The following is a 13659-nucleotide window of genomic DNA, read 5'->3' on the forward strand; positions in this document are numbered from 1 at the left end:
GAGTTAGAATTAAATAAATAAAAAAAACTCAAACGTGAAAATAATTCCACTTATAAGAGATACGGTGTTGGGTCTCCACTTAGGCGTCCTGGGTTTGAACTCCCATTCCTGAAATTATAGTAATAGTTTCGAACATTTCCCCTCTCCATAATAATAATAATTTTTTTTTTTAAAAAAAAGGGTTATTATACAAAATGATATTTGAGATTTGCATGATCAATAGAAATGGTCATTGAGATTGTCAATCATCCATGATTTTGGTCATTTTGTTAAAAAACTCTTTGGACAATTTTCAAGGCATCGTAACTCAATCGATTCTTAACCAAATTTGCTAGAAACTGAGTAAACTTTAAACGTTCATAACTTTTTCAATACTCAATTCTTAACCAAACTCGACAGAAACTGGGTAAACTTTAAACGTTCATAACTTCTTCAATACTCAACGAAATTGAGTGATTCAAAAATGAAAATCACACTTCTCGACGAGACGAAGAGAATGGTATATTTCTTAAGCCACTTTCGAGTAGTTTTCCGGCCAAACCACGACAAGTTAGCCTTCAAAAAATGTACCATTCTCTTAGTCTCGTCAAGAAGTATTATTTTCATTTTCGAATCACTCGATTTGGTTGAGTATTGAAGAAGTTATGAATGTTTAAAGTTTACCCAGTTTCCGACAAGTTTTCTAGTTTTTCTGCGGACCAGTCACCTTTCAGGCTATTTTCCGGCCATATCTGGCAACCATTGGGCTTCCAAATAGGTATAATCTTATTCTACACTTTCCTATCTTCATTTTGATATATTATGGATTGAATTTGGTTAAGAAACGATTGAGTTACAAAGATTTGAAAATTGCCCAAAATCGTTTTTAACGGAAGGACCAAAATCATGGATGGTGGACAATCTCAGGGACTATTTTTATTGATCTTCAATCTCATGGACCATTTTTATTGATCATGCAAATCTCAGAAACCATTGTGTACAATAACCAAAAAAAAAAAAATGATAACCTCAAATGCTATCTTTTATATTAAATTGATTGGTGAATTTATAGACTTGTAAATATGCAATACTGAAATGCTATCCTTTATTAAATTATTATTCAACGATATATTTTGTTAAATTAGATATTAGGTTAGCTACTAAGTTCGAATCTTTTTATTGAATTGACTCAGTGAATTTATACATCACTCGACAAGGACAATAGTTGTGTAGTGTACTAACTAAATATCTCTATATTAAATTAGATTTTGACCCTCAGCAAGGACAAAAATCATGTAATGTACTAATTAATCCTTTATGTTAATTTGATTCGTTAATTTATAGATCACTTAGCAAGGACAATAATCGTGTGGTTAACTAATTAATCCCTTATATTAAATTGATTTGTGAATTTATAAATCACCCTGCAAAGAAAATAATCTTGATGTGGACTAATTAAATCTCTTTATATTAAATTAGATTTTGGCCCAAATTTGTAGTACCAAAATGCTATCTTTTATATTAAATAGTAATCATATATTTTAAATTGACTCGTGAATTTATATACTCCTGTAAATATGCACTACAAACTAGCATGACAACACAGTAGAAATAATTTTTATTTTTATTTATTTTTTTAAGTATAACATTACCAAACTAGTCCTTAGTACTACGGTCTAGTGATATTTCGTAAGTGAGAGGTCTTATGTTCGATTTTCACCAAAGGTAAAGTTGAACCACATTATTATATCAAGCTCATTGTAAAGCTTAGCATATTTTCTCACCTTTTTAGTACATATATTATCGTTTGTTAAAAAAAAAAAATATGTATTACAAAAAATGCTATTCTTTATATTAAATTGACGTATAATTATAAATCACTCGGCAAGAACAATAATCGTACCGTGTACAAATTAATTCTCTTTATACTAAATCAGATTTTGAACCAAATTTGCGATACTAAAATTCTATCTTTGTTATAAAATTGGAATCATATATTTTATTCTTAATCAATTTGAAACCATTAGAAAATACTCAGGATACATCTTAGAAAACTTGGGGATATTTTGTAATTTTCGACATAGAAAAAAAAAATTAATGAAAATGGTTTGAAAACTTTAAATTTTAACAATAAGAATAGAATAAAAGGTAAAGTAAATAGTTATGCGTTACGAATGTGACACACAAATTAAACCCTATTTGTGACAATTGTAGTAATGATGTAAGTAGGGATCGTTCTAACCGGGGATTAACTAGGGGTGCTAAACACTTTAAACTGACTCAATTAAATAAAACTAACCTTTTAAACACTTAACTTACTTAACAAAAAACTCAAAACAAGTCCACAAGACTCCAAATACTTAAAAACACAAAATAAGATAGATTGTAATGACTAAGACTAAACAAAATATGGGGGGAGATTGAGGTTTTGACGAAATTAAACTAGAATGCACAGATTGCAATTAAGGGCAGAATGTAAATATGAATGTGATGAAAATATGGATGAATGCTAGCTAGAAGGTTCTTCTCCACACATGTTACACTTACATACAAGATGATTTTCAGTTGGTCTTTCGATGAATTATGAAACTCAACACCCCGGGTTAATTAGGTCCGCTTAAATTAACCGTCAAGTTTTTCTTAAGTTAATGAATTGGATGGGTTAGCGCAACGCAATTCACAACATTCTCCAAAAGTCCTTTACGTGAAAAGCACAATAAAGATACAATCAAAGATCATTAAGCACAATGAAAACTATAAGTGTTGACGAGGCATTCGTTACTATGATGAGCATGAAACTAGTGCCAAGAATTCATTTAACGCGATTGTTTATAAGCAACATCCACTAATTGTGAATATAAGTTCATAACTATTAGGTGAAACTCACTTATATTCTAGCGTCATATTCATGCATGAAAATTAAGCGTGCACTCTCAATAAACATACATAAATAAGTTATCAATCAAACAGTTAAACAAATTGAATCTACAACTCATGAAATTCCAACCAAAGGTAATCAATTCATATTGCAAGCATAAACATGGTTTCGAATCACCCCCTAGCTAATGGGGGCTTTAGTTCCTCATACGTACAAGACAAAGATAAGTAAATTAACCATTGAAATCAAGGAGATAAAACACCTAAAAATTCCAACAACTCAAACTTGAATTGTATGAACGTTTAGGCCCTCTTCTCGTCCTCTTTGTTGTGGCACAAGGTCTAAGGAAAGGTTTTGGGGTGGTATTTGTATGGAGGAATGGATGTGTGATGGTAGGGTAGTGTTTTGGAGGGATGGGGAGTGGTTGGAGTGGCTGCAATGGAGGAGAAAATGCTGGAAAGCTAGAGGGTTATGCACGTCAATGGATGTTGTTGGTGTGGATGTGTGATGCACGGCTTTCTTTGGGAGATGGTGTGAAGTGTGTATGAATGGATTTTGTGGCTGCAATGGATGTTTATTTATAGGTGGCTGAATGATTTAAAGAGGGAATATGACAGCTAGGGAGAGAATGTGGCTGCCATCATGAAGAGTGCATGGATGTGGCTGAATAATGAAATGGGAAAGCATGTGGGTGAATGGATTAAAGAGGGAATGATGATGGGAGAGCATGTGGGTGACAGCTAGGTTGTTTGGTGGCTGCAATGGAGGTGTGGAATGCTGGAAAGGGTATGAAATGCACGGCAAAGGGGTTTGGATGTGCTGGAAAATGATGGTGAATGCATGGGTTTAATTTGTGGCTGAGATGCTTTTGTGGCTGAATAGAATGAATGAAAAGTGAATGAATAATGAAATGGAAAAGCATGTGAGTGACAACTAGGTTGAATGATGATGAGTGCATGTGATTGGTGGGTACGGCTCAAAGGGAGAGAATGTGGCTGAGATGGAATAATGTTGGAATGGAGTGGGGAATGGTGGGAAGATGGCTGGAATTGGTGAGAATGGAGGGGGAAGTGCACGACTTTGGTGTTAGAATGGGCTAGGCCCTTTGTTTTATGTCCTAAAGTGCATACAAGGCCTTCAATTTTGTCCAACACTTTGGCTCCAAGCATAAGCTATATCCTTAGCCCAAAAGTGCTCCAAAAGGCTCCAAAATGCACTTCTTTGCTCATTTAGCCCTTAGAACCTGAAAACATACGAAAATAACTTAAAAGACTTAAAGAACTAAGAAATAACAACGTAAATGCACAAGAACAAGCCAACTAAGTTGCCTAAATATGCTCCTATCAAATAGTACAAGAATTAACTTTTTAGTGTAAAAATATGAATTTCGTTAAAATGAACAATATCAAAATTAAAGTTCCTTAAAAAAAAAAAAAAAAAAAAAAAAAAAGACGGGAACGCACAGACAAAGAATCACCTAAATCATATTTTGGCCCGAATTATAGTTCACTCGGTGGCAAGGACAGCAATAAAACAGCGTATTTTTCTCCCCCAAATATTTCGTCGACAAATCTGAAAAAAAAATTCACTTTTCAAAGTCCACGTAATATCAAACACGAATTTCTCACCTTCACTGCTTCTTCAGCCTATATGCAATAATCTCTGGCATCTCTTTTGTACTTACTTCACAAGATTCCTTTGATAAACAACGCTTATCTGAAACCCCGATAGACATCGATACCTATCTGTAAACGACTGAGAAAACTTTCTGGGTTTTTCGATCTCCAGAAAAAGCTCTGTGGGTTCTTTAATTGGCATAAAGACCTGGTTGAAGAAATAAGCTCTGATTTTTTATGTGATCGTGTAAAGATTGAAGCTTTTTCAGTGTGAATCCATGGGAAGGAGAAGCTAGCTGAAATGGCTTCGTTGGAAAGTGGGGTCCCATTGAAGAGGGACCCACTTCTGCGGTCTTCATCGAACGGCAGAAGCCCATTTTTGCAGAGACCCAGATCGAAGTTTTCAAGGTTTCTGCTCCTGAAGAGGCTGGATTACCTCCAATGGATTTGCACTGTGGCTGTGTTTCTGTTCTTTGTGGTGCTGTTCCAAATGTACTTGCCTGGTTCGGTGGTTGAAGACGAAAAGTCAGGGGATTTGATGAAGAATGTGGGATTGAGGTCGGAGAATTTGAGGTTCTTGAAGGAGTTGGGGTTGTTAGATTTTGGGGAAGACATTAGATTTGAGCCTTTAAAGCTTTTGGAGAAATTTCAGAAGGAAGCTAGAGAGGTTAATCTCTCTCCTGCTTTCAACCGGACACGGCAGCAACGTTTTGGGTACAGAAAACCTCAGCTTGCACTCGTAAGTATTCGATTTTTTCGACAACTTTCAATGATTTCCAGATGTTGTGTTTTGTTTTGGATTAGTGTTTTGAGTTGGCTTCTTGTACTTGGAATGTATTGCATGCTGGGATGTTTTGACATATTGGATTTCCTATGACGTTGTGCTTGCTTACTCTGTTTATTTACTGATTTGTTTTCGTTTGTTGGCCTTCTGCTTTCGTTCTTTTACCTGAAGGTTTTTGCCGATCTGACGGTTGATTCACAACAGTTACTGATGGTGACTGTTGCAGCTGCATTGCAGGAGATTGGATACACACTTTCGGTAATTTGACATGGATGCTTTTTGAAAGATTTCACTCCGAATTTAGTTTGTCACCAGGGACATGCATGTCCCATGGATTACGAGTAGTCTTTGCACTATAAGTATCTACAATAAATTCTGTGTTTATTGAAGATTATATGGCAGTTTAATGCTTTTGTATTTGATGGTTTTTTGTGTCATGTTGTTTATACTGCCGCAGGTTTATTCAATTGAAGATGGTCCTGTGCATGACATTTGGAGAGGTCTAGGAGTTCCGGTCACCATTATCCAAACCAGTGACCAGCCAGAGCTTAATGTAGACTGGCTAAAGTATGTCTTCATGCTTAATGTAGACTGACATATTGTGGACTTATTACAATTTCGTTTCAATGCAACAATGTAGAATATCTTCTCACTTCGACTAGCACATATGTTTTGTTTGTTTGACCTCATTTGGAGCATTAGAGAAATATGAGCATGAGTTCTTTACATAAACCTTTTATGTTCGTATAATACTCGTATTATATTTTTCTTTTCTTATCGTTTGTATGCAACATCCTTAATCCTATTTTCTTCTGAAGCTGATTTAGTTTTTAGTATTTATATGCTACATTGGGACCAAAGCCCATGTTCAGAGCATCTCCAGCGGTGCTAGCTAAATGAAGCTTTTTAGCTACTTTGGCAGAAAATGTAGCAAAACTAAGAAAAAAATGAAGTCCAACAGGCTAGCTATCTTAGCAGAAAATTTAGTTTTTTGAACAGTTGCTCACTAGATCTAGCAAGGAGGAGAGAGAAATTCAAGGCTAGCTAAACTTATTTAAAATTTTTAATGTTATTTCATTGTACGCTCGCACACCAGCTATTTTCTGTGCAACGACGAGAAGTGTATGAAACTCAAGGACTACACGAATATTCAGTCGTTGATGGCATGGACTGTGGAGGACGATGGTTTTGGTACAATCCGATCTGGAAATGGATTTGGTAACCATCATACTTGGAAATTAATACAAAAGGATGATTAATGTTTGGATATAGATCCTTTGAAGCGAAATCAATTGAAAGCTGGAGAAGGGAAAGGAAATGAGAGAGGGCGGAGAAGTTGAGGATGGACCAGAGAGAGTTTGACCAAAGAAGATGGTTCGCTGCTTCTAGACTTCTACTGGGTCTTCCACATCTGGATATTTGTCTATTAAAATGATTTTTAATTTTTATGAAATAACACTTAAATATTCAACGCTAAAATACTATCGGACTTGACTGACTAGCTAAATTAGCATTGAAGTGAATGACTAGCTAAAATAGGGGAAAAAAAGAAGCTAGCACCGTTGGAGATGCTCTCACACCATGATTCTATTTTGTTTGAACGAGTTACTAGTTTCCCGTTGTGAGGATATCTAACATCAGTTTAATTTCCTGGGAAATTATGTTACTTGTGACTGTGGATGTTACATCCACTTTGGTTGATTTTGTTTACTTATTGTTTAATAAGCCGACGTTACTGGCCATGGTTCAGTTAATGGGATCTAGTGATGGTTGAATCTGATCAAAACATATGTATCTTGCAGTTATAACGGCATACTTGTGAACTCTCTTGAAGCAAAGGGCATCTTTTCTTGGTAAGATATGTCATTTAGTTACTTTAAAATTTATGATTGACTTCCTAATTATCAATGTCACTTGAACATGTTGCTTTCTTTTGAGACTGCCATTTGCTTTTGTGTACTTAAATGTAGTTGTTGCTTTGGTGTTCTTCCCTTCAGAAACTTCTCTATCAAACAACGTGAATGGTTTTACCTGTCACAGTTTTTTGCAGGAGCCTTTCAAGTCTTTACCTATAATATGGACTATACATGAACAAGCACTTGCTGCTCGATCAAGAAAGTACTCTTCAAATAGGCAGACTGAACTTTTAAATGATTGGAAAGGACTCTTCAACCGATCTACAGTTGTTGTCTTCCCAAATCATTTTCTACCGGTAAGATTTATCTGACCAGTGTGATTTTATAACACTTGTTATATTGTTGATTATCATTCTATCACAAGATCATACACATGAAAAGGTTGTGTCTATACTCCTCCATGGTTCTTCTAGGACAACTGAGTGGTCATTGCTCGCCCTTATGGCCATTTTTTGGGCTCAACCCATAGGCTATAATTTACCAGAACTTTATAGCACTGGTTAACTTGTTGCATTTCATTCTATCACGAAATCATACGCATTAAATGGGTGATTTACTGTGTCCATTTGGTCTCCTTCATGGTCCTCCGTTTGGTAGTTGCTTGCCATTATATTGCCATATTTTGGACTTGAACTGCCAAGGCCATAGCTCTTCAAATTACTGTAGGGGAAAAGGAAAAGAAGGAATCACGTTCCGCACCCTCAAGGTTTTGAAATGTTACAAATCATCTACCAAAGACTGCTGTTAACAGACTTGTAGTAAAAAGGGGTGGAGTGTATTCCTCCTAGACTTGGGATATGTCTTATCATTTTGCATAATATCAAGGGAAGTGAACAATTTACTAAAATAAGTGAAGCTAGACTCCATATAACATTCACTGTATTGAGGTCAGATGTCTTATCAGTAAGGGAATCAGTACCATTAAACAAGCACTGAACGTTGAGTGGTAACCATCATCCAATAAAACCAATCATTTAAAAATAGTAGATGTGATAGTGTTAGACAATTATGAGTCACTTAAAACCCATGCTATCATTGGTTTTAAAATTGTCCTAATTTCCAGAAGTTTGATTGGTTTCTTTACTCACACAGATGATTTACTCGGTATTTGATGCTGGAAACTTTTTTGTTATTCCGGGTTCTCCTGCTGAAGCATGCAAGGAAGATTCTTTATTGGCTTCAGACAAAAATAATCTGCGTACCAAGATGGGTTTTGAGTCTGAAGACGTTGTAGTTACAATTGTGGGAAGCCAATTTTTGTATAGGGGCTTGTGGCTGGAGCATTCCATTGTTCTACAAGCTGTATTACCACTTCTGGAGGATTCCTCGTTGGTTAACAATTCTTATTCTCATCTCAAAATCATTGTTTTGAGTGGAGACTCAACAAGTAACTATAGTTCGGTTGTTGAGGTGTGTAACTGAACTCTGCTTCAAATTGTGTGGGGATGGATATATTTCTTTATTGTAAGCTTGACGATGTGTTATGTATGCTTCTTATTGGTTGATGTGGTCTTAGGCCATTGCCCACAATTTGAAGTACCAGAGTGGCATTGTGAAGCATGTAGCTGTTGATATGGATGCAGACAGCGTTCTAAATATATCTGATGTTGTGATATATGGATCCTTCCTTGAAGAGCAATCATTTCCAGACATTTTAATCAAAGCCATGTGCCTTGAGAAACCAATAGTTGCCCCAGATCTCTCCATGATCAGGAAATATGTATGTTTCTTGATACTTTTTTTCTTGACTCTACAGACTCGTAGGTCTTGAAAATGATCAAAGTTTATATCTTAATGAAAAAAATTATAATGGAAGACTTGGTGCAAAACCGAGCACAATGGCATTCTAGGATTCATACAGCTGACCCCACTTAAGTGGGATAAGGCTTGGCTGTTATTTTATTCATAACCTTGAGTTTAAGTTCAACTGAAACTTAAATCAGGAACAAGTGCTTGGGATGGTGTTCAACACAGATCCTTTTCATTGTTAATATTTCTATGCTCATCATACATTAATCTGTATTTATCTTTTTTCCACTCAACTAGGTAAACATCCTCTTGATTTTTTTCTTTTTCTTGGACACATTGTCCCCTTCGACATGGTGTTCTTAAAGTCTTAGAAATTTGTCCCCTATCTGGCATACAAAATTAAACAAGGGCAAAAGTCCTGTTATATCGTTAAAGTCTCTCCTTTGAGTGAGCATTCTTTCAACCAATGGACTCTGACCTTGAGGAAAGGTCTTGTTAGATTGTATGAAGTTTTAACATTAGAATCCACACTGTCATATATCTTAGTGTTAAGTGGCTAAGCTTATCTGGAACTGTTGAATTAGGGCATGTAGAATCTAATGACGGATTTACTGAAATGTAGGGCATAAAACGTGTTGCCATGTAATATTTATTGCTTACTATGTATCCCAATCACCATGATGTGAATCTACATAATGATTCCTTCTTGTTGAATTTTGGATTGTTAATTGTTGCAAAATTTTGTTTTGGAAGAGGACTACTAACTGTATTGGCATTAACAATCAGGTTGATGATAAAGTGAATGGCTACCTTTTCCCAAAGGAAAATATCAGGGTCCTTTCGCAAATCCTGGTGCAAGTTATTTCAAAAGGAAAGTTATCACCTCTAGCTCGCAACATTGCCTCAATAGGGAGAGGTACTGGAAAAAGCTTGATGGTGTCTGAAACTGTCGAAGGATATGCTTCACTTCTTGAAAATGTTCTCATTCTCCCATCAGAAGTTGCACCACCCAGGGCTGTTGCAAAAATCCCTCCCAAATTGAAAGAAAAATGGCAATGGCACTTATTTGAAGCGGTATCAAATTCAACATATTCAGATAGAAATTTGAGAAGTCATGCATTTTTGGATGATTTTGAGGAGCATTACAACCGTACTCGAGAGGAGAGGTTGAATGGCACCACTGCAACCAATTATTCATTTATGTATAGTATATGGGAGGAAGAAAAATACATTCAGATGGATAGTACCAAGAGAAGAAGAGAGGAAGAAATGGTAAGGGCTGTTGTGTGCAGTAAATTATTTATTTTCCCTTATGTATTGAACCAATTCATGGGCCTCCTTTATTTTTCTATTGGAGCTTTGTCCAGTTATATACACCCACAATTTAAAATTTTGTGCAGTTAAAGGATAGAAGTGATCAATCCCATGGAACATGGGAGGAAGTGTATCGAAATGCCAAAAGGACTGATCGCTCCAGGAATGATTTGCATGAAAGGGATGAAGGGGAGCTTGAAAGGACAGGCCAACCGTTGTGTATATATGAACCTTACGCTGGGGAGGGAACCTGGCCTTTCTTACACATTACATCTCTTTATCGTGGACTTGGGCTGGTAAGTTCTCCAATTTGTTGTGTCTTCTTGTATTCATTTTATAGACTTAGGTGAACATTATATGCATGTGCATCCATACAATTGTTCTGCCCGAAACACATTGATTTGAAAAACTACACAATTTGTGTTGCCACTTTTTTTTTCAGTTTTTTCGCTGTCAATTTAGTAGGGATTCTTGTAGTTTTTTCTCTGACTGTTGCATAAACTAAATTCTTGTAGTCCACTAAAGGTCGAAGACCTAGGGCTGATGATGTTGATGCACCTTCTCGTCTTCCACTTCTTAATAACCCTTATTATCGAGACGTACTCGGTGAGTATGGAGCATTCTTTGCCATTGCAAACCGAATTGACCGTATACATAAGAATGCATGGATAGGGTTTCAGTCATGGAGAATAACAGCAAGGAAGGTATTGGATCTCTCTCTCTCTCTGTCATGTTTATGTATTGATTTTGCCTTACATTTTGTACAAATGATTTCAACAAACTTCCGAGTACCTGAAAAAACCCATATCTGCATCTTTGTCTTAACCTCTTGATCTTGTTGGAAGTTGCATAGTGAGCCATATCAGTTTATATTCGTGGCATGTTGGAAGGCCTCATTGGGCCTGTCAGCAGACCTTGGAACCAGTAAAAGCTCTACTTTCATATTCCTTTTTGTTTTTGCCTTTTCAGGGTAGAAGAGGTATCACTTGATAACAGTATCTTAGCCATCTAGCAAGATTTGAAACCTGTTTTCTTAAAGATAGTGCCATTCACACACCTATTTATACTTCCCATACACCCTTGTTAGTTTTTGTCTATTGATCTTCTTCAATTCATTTGATCCGACGGCCGAAAATTGAGAGGAGTGTGTGAGAGGTAAAAATGGGTGTGGATAGCACCACCCTTTCTTAATCTCATTCTTTTTTTTTTAAGGAATAAAAGTGTTGCAACATTGTATGCATCATCTTGTCATGCAAATGCTAAATGTTGTTACTTTCACTTACAAATGTTGCATGAGTCCTGTCACTTTAAAATAAAATCCACAAAGAAGAAAGGGGCGACAAAGAAGTTGTATGATAAACGTTCTCGATCTTCTGATAACTCAAATTAAGCAGCATGTGCCTAGTATATCCACTGTTGGGGTATTCTTGGAGATCTGTCTCTAAATGAAAAATGACTAAACAAGGCAATGAATTCTTTTCATCTTTCTGCGTTATATATATATATATATATATATATATATATATATATATATATAGGATCCTTTGGATCTAACATAGGGAATGGGAATTGGGACAGGTTTCTTTATCTGGAATAGCTGAAAATGCATTGTTAGGAGCTATTCAAACACGAAGGCATGGAGACGCACTCTACTTTTGGGCGCGCATGGATAATGATCCACGAAATCCTCTGAAACAAGATTTTTGGTCATTCTGTGATAGTATAAATGCTGGAAATTGCAAGTAAGACTGGTGATGCTTTAGTTGATTCTTGTCAGAACCTTCCCTTTCTCTCAATTGTGAGTTAAGAGGATCTTTTGACCTAATTTTTCCACATGGTAATTGAAGGTTTGCTTTTTCTGAGGCTCTTAAAAGGATGTATGGCGTAAAGTACGATTTGGAATTTATACCACGCATGCCGGTGGATGGGGACACGTGGTCTGTCATGCATAGCTGGGCTTTGCCAACAAAGTCCTTCCTAGAGTTTGTAATGTTTTCTAGGTAAGAAATATTGCACTTTGTGTATGTACATAAATGCTCTACCATACAATCTACTGTGAAAGCTATTCTTTAAATGTTAACATGAACTGTTGGGTGTGCAGAATGTTTGTGGATACAATGGATGCACAAATGTATGATGAACACCATTCAAGTGGCCGCTGTTACTTGAGTTTGTCAAAAGTAATTTGCTTCCGCTTTTATCATTTTTCTTCGACTGATAAAATTTTTGCTTGGGGTTATTTTACTCACGTGTGCATCTGCAAATTGCAGGACAAACGTTGCTATTCACGACTTCTTGAGTTACTCATAAATGTTTGGGCGTACCACAGTGCGAGGCGGATGGTATATGTGCACCATGAGACTGGTGTGATGCAGGAACAGCATAGGTTTAAGAGCAGGAAAGGTCATATGTGCATCAAATGGTTCTCCTACTCCACCCTAAAGAGCATGGACGAGGACTTGGCCGAGGAATCAGATCTTGAGCACCCCACAAGGCGATGGTTGTGGCCATTAACAGGCGAGGTCTTCTGGCAAGGTATGTATGAAAAAGAGAGACATTTACGGCATAAGCAAAAAGCAAGGAGGAAGCAGAAAAGTAAGGAAAAAATAGAAAGAATAAAAAGGCGGACTCACCAGAAAGCAATAGGGAAGTATGTAAAGCCCCCGCCAGAAGCCACAGATAGTTCAAACATAACAATGGTTGCGAGGAATTACTAGTCGAATTTGATTTTTACGGATTAGGAAGTTTGGAAGTAGTAGCTCAATTTGATTATTCTTTTTATTCCTTTCCCTCTAATTTTAATTTTTTTGAGGAAGGGTGTGCACATAGTTGTAATCTGTATGTTGTGAGGTTTTGTATGTAGAAAAAAGTTGCACCCTGTCTTCTCGTCATTACTCGTTAGTGTTGACGAGTGGCGGTAAATGTATAATAGTTTGTACTCGCACTTCTTACCCTAATCTCGTTGTTTTAGTTCTTGGTACATTTTTAACAAGAACAGTAAATACGATTATTATGAAGTTGAATTTTTTATTATTTCTGATGCAAACTTCAGTTCTGGTGAATGTTACCTCAAATTTTCACACGTTTTGTTATATTCTTGCTTAAAAACCCCAACCACCACCACCCACACCACCCCCCCCCCCCTCCCCCAAAAAAAAAAATGTCTTACTTATGTCTCACACTTCATTTGTAATTTTGTGCGCTTGCGATTATTTCTTTGTTTCAAGACAGCAAAAGCAACAAGCTGGTAACAAAAGCAACGAGTATATAAAATGACAATACTAAAGCACCACGGGGTGGTCCAGTTGTTGGAGACGAATTCTGGGCTTGTATTTCACATGGCATGTTCTAGGTTTGATTTCTGACGTTGATGAATCGTACAATGATGGTCAGGGGTGGCTGAAATGCCTCGGTTTCAGAATG

At 36.5% G+C, this 13659-nt stretch overlaps 1 protein-coding gene across 1 annotated transcript; it reads left to right on the top strand.

Moving 5' to 3' along the window:
- The first annotated feature begins 4380 nt into the window (after positions 1-4380).
- Positions 4381-13269, top strand: LOC103931110. The gene is made up of 14 exons (XM_009340520.3): positions 4381-5212; positions 5429-5515; positions 5715-5824; positions 7060-7110; positions 7298-7469; positions 8266-8583; positions 8690-8893; positions 9709-10194; positions 10323-10532; positions 10752-10940; positions 11815-11978; positions 12084-12236; positions 12338-12416; positions 12507-13269. The coding sequence occupies exons 1-14, from the start codon at positions 4775-4777 to the stop codon at positions 12951-12953; spliced, it is 3108 nt and encodes a 1035-aa protein (XP_009338795.2). The 5' UTR covers positions 4381-4774; the 3' UTR covers positions 12954-13269.
- Positions 13270-13659: the final 390 nt, after the last annotated feature.

Source organism: the organism of the source record quoted next, unplaced genomic scaffold (assembly GCF_019419815.1).
Source record: "Pyrus x bretschneideri cultivar Hongxiangsu unplaced genomic scaffold, Pyrus_bretschneideri_v1 Contig4, whole genome shotgun sequence".
Lineage (NCBI taxonomy): Eukaryota > Viridiplantae > Streptophyta > Magnoliopsida > Rosales > Rosaceae > Pyrus > Pyrus x bretschneideri.

What these genes read in the sequence shown, in the direction of transcription:
- LOC103931110 (XM_009340520.3), top strand. Translation starts at nt 4,775, where the DNA reads ATGGCTTCGTTGGAAAGTGGGGTCCCATTGAAGAGGGACCCACTTCTG. An exon ending in GCAAAGGGCATCTTTTCTTG is followed by an intron (nt 7,111 to 7,297) that starts GTAAGATATGTC and finishes TACCTGTCACAG; the next exon opens with TTTTTTGCAGGAGCCTTTCA. An exon ending in GAGTTTGTAATGTTTTCTAG is followed by an intron (nt 12,237 to 12,337) that starts GTAAGAAATATT and finishes TTGGGTGTGCAG; the next exon opens with AATGTTTGTGGATACAATGG.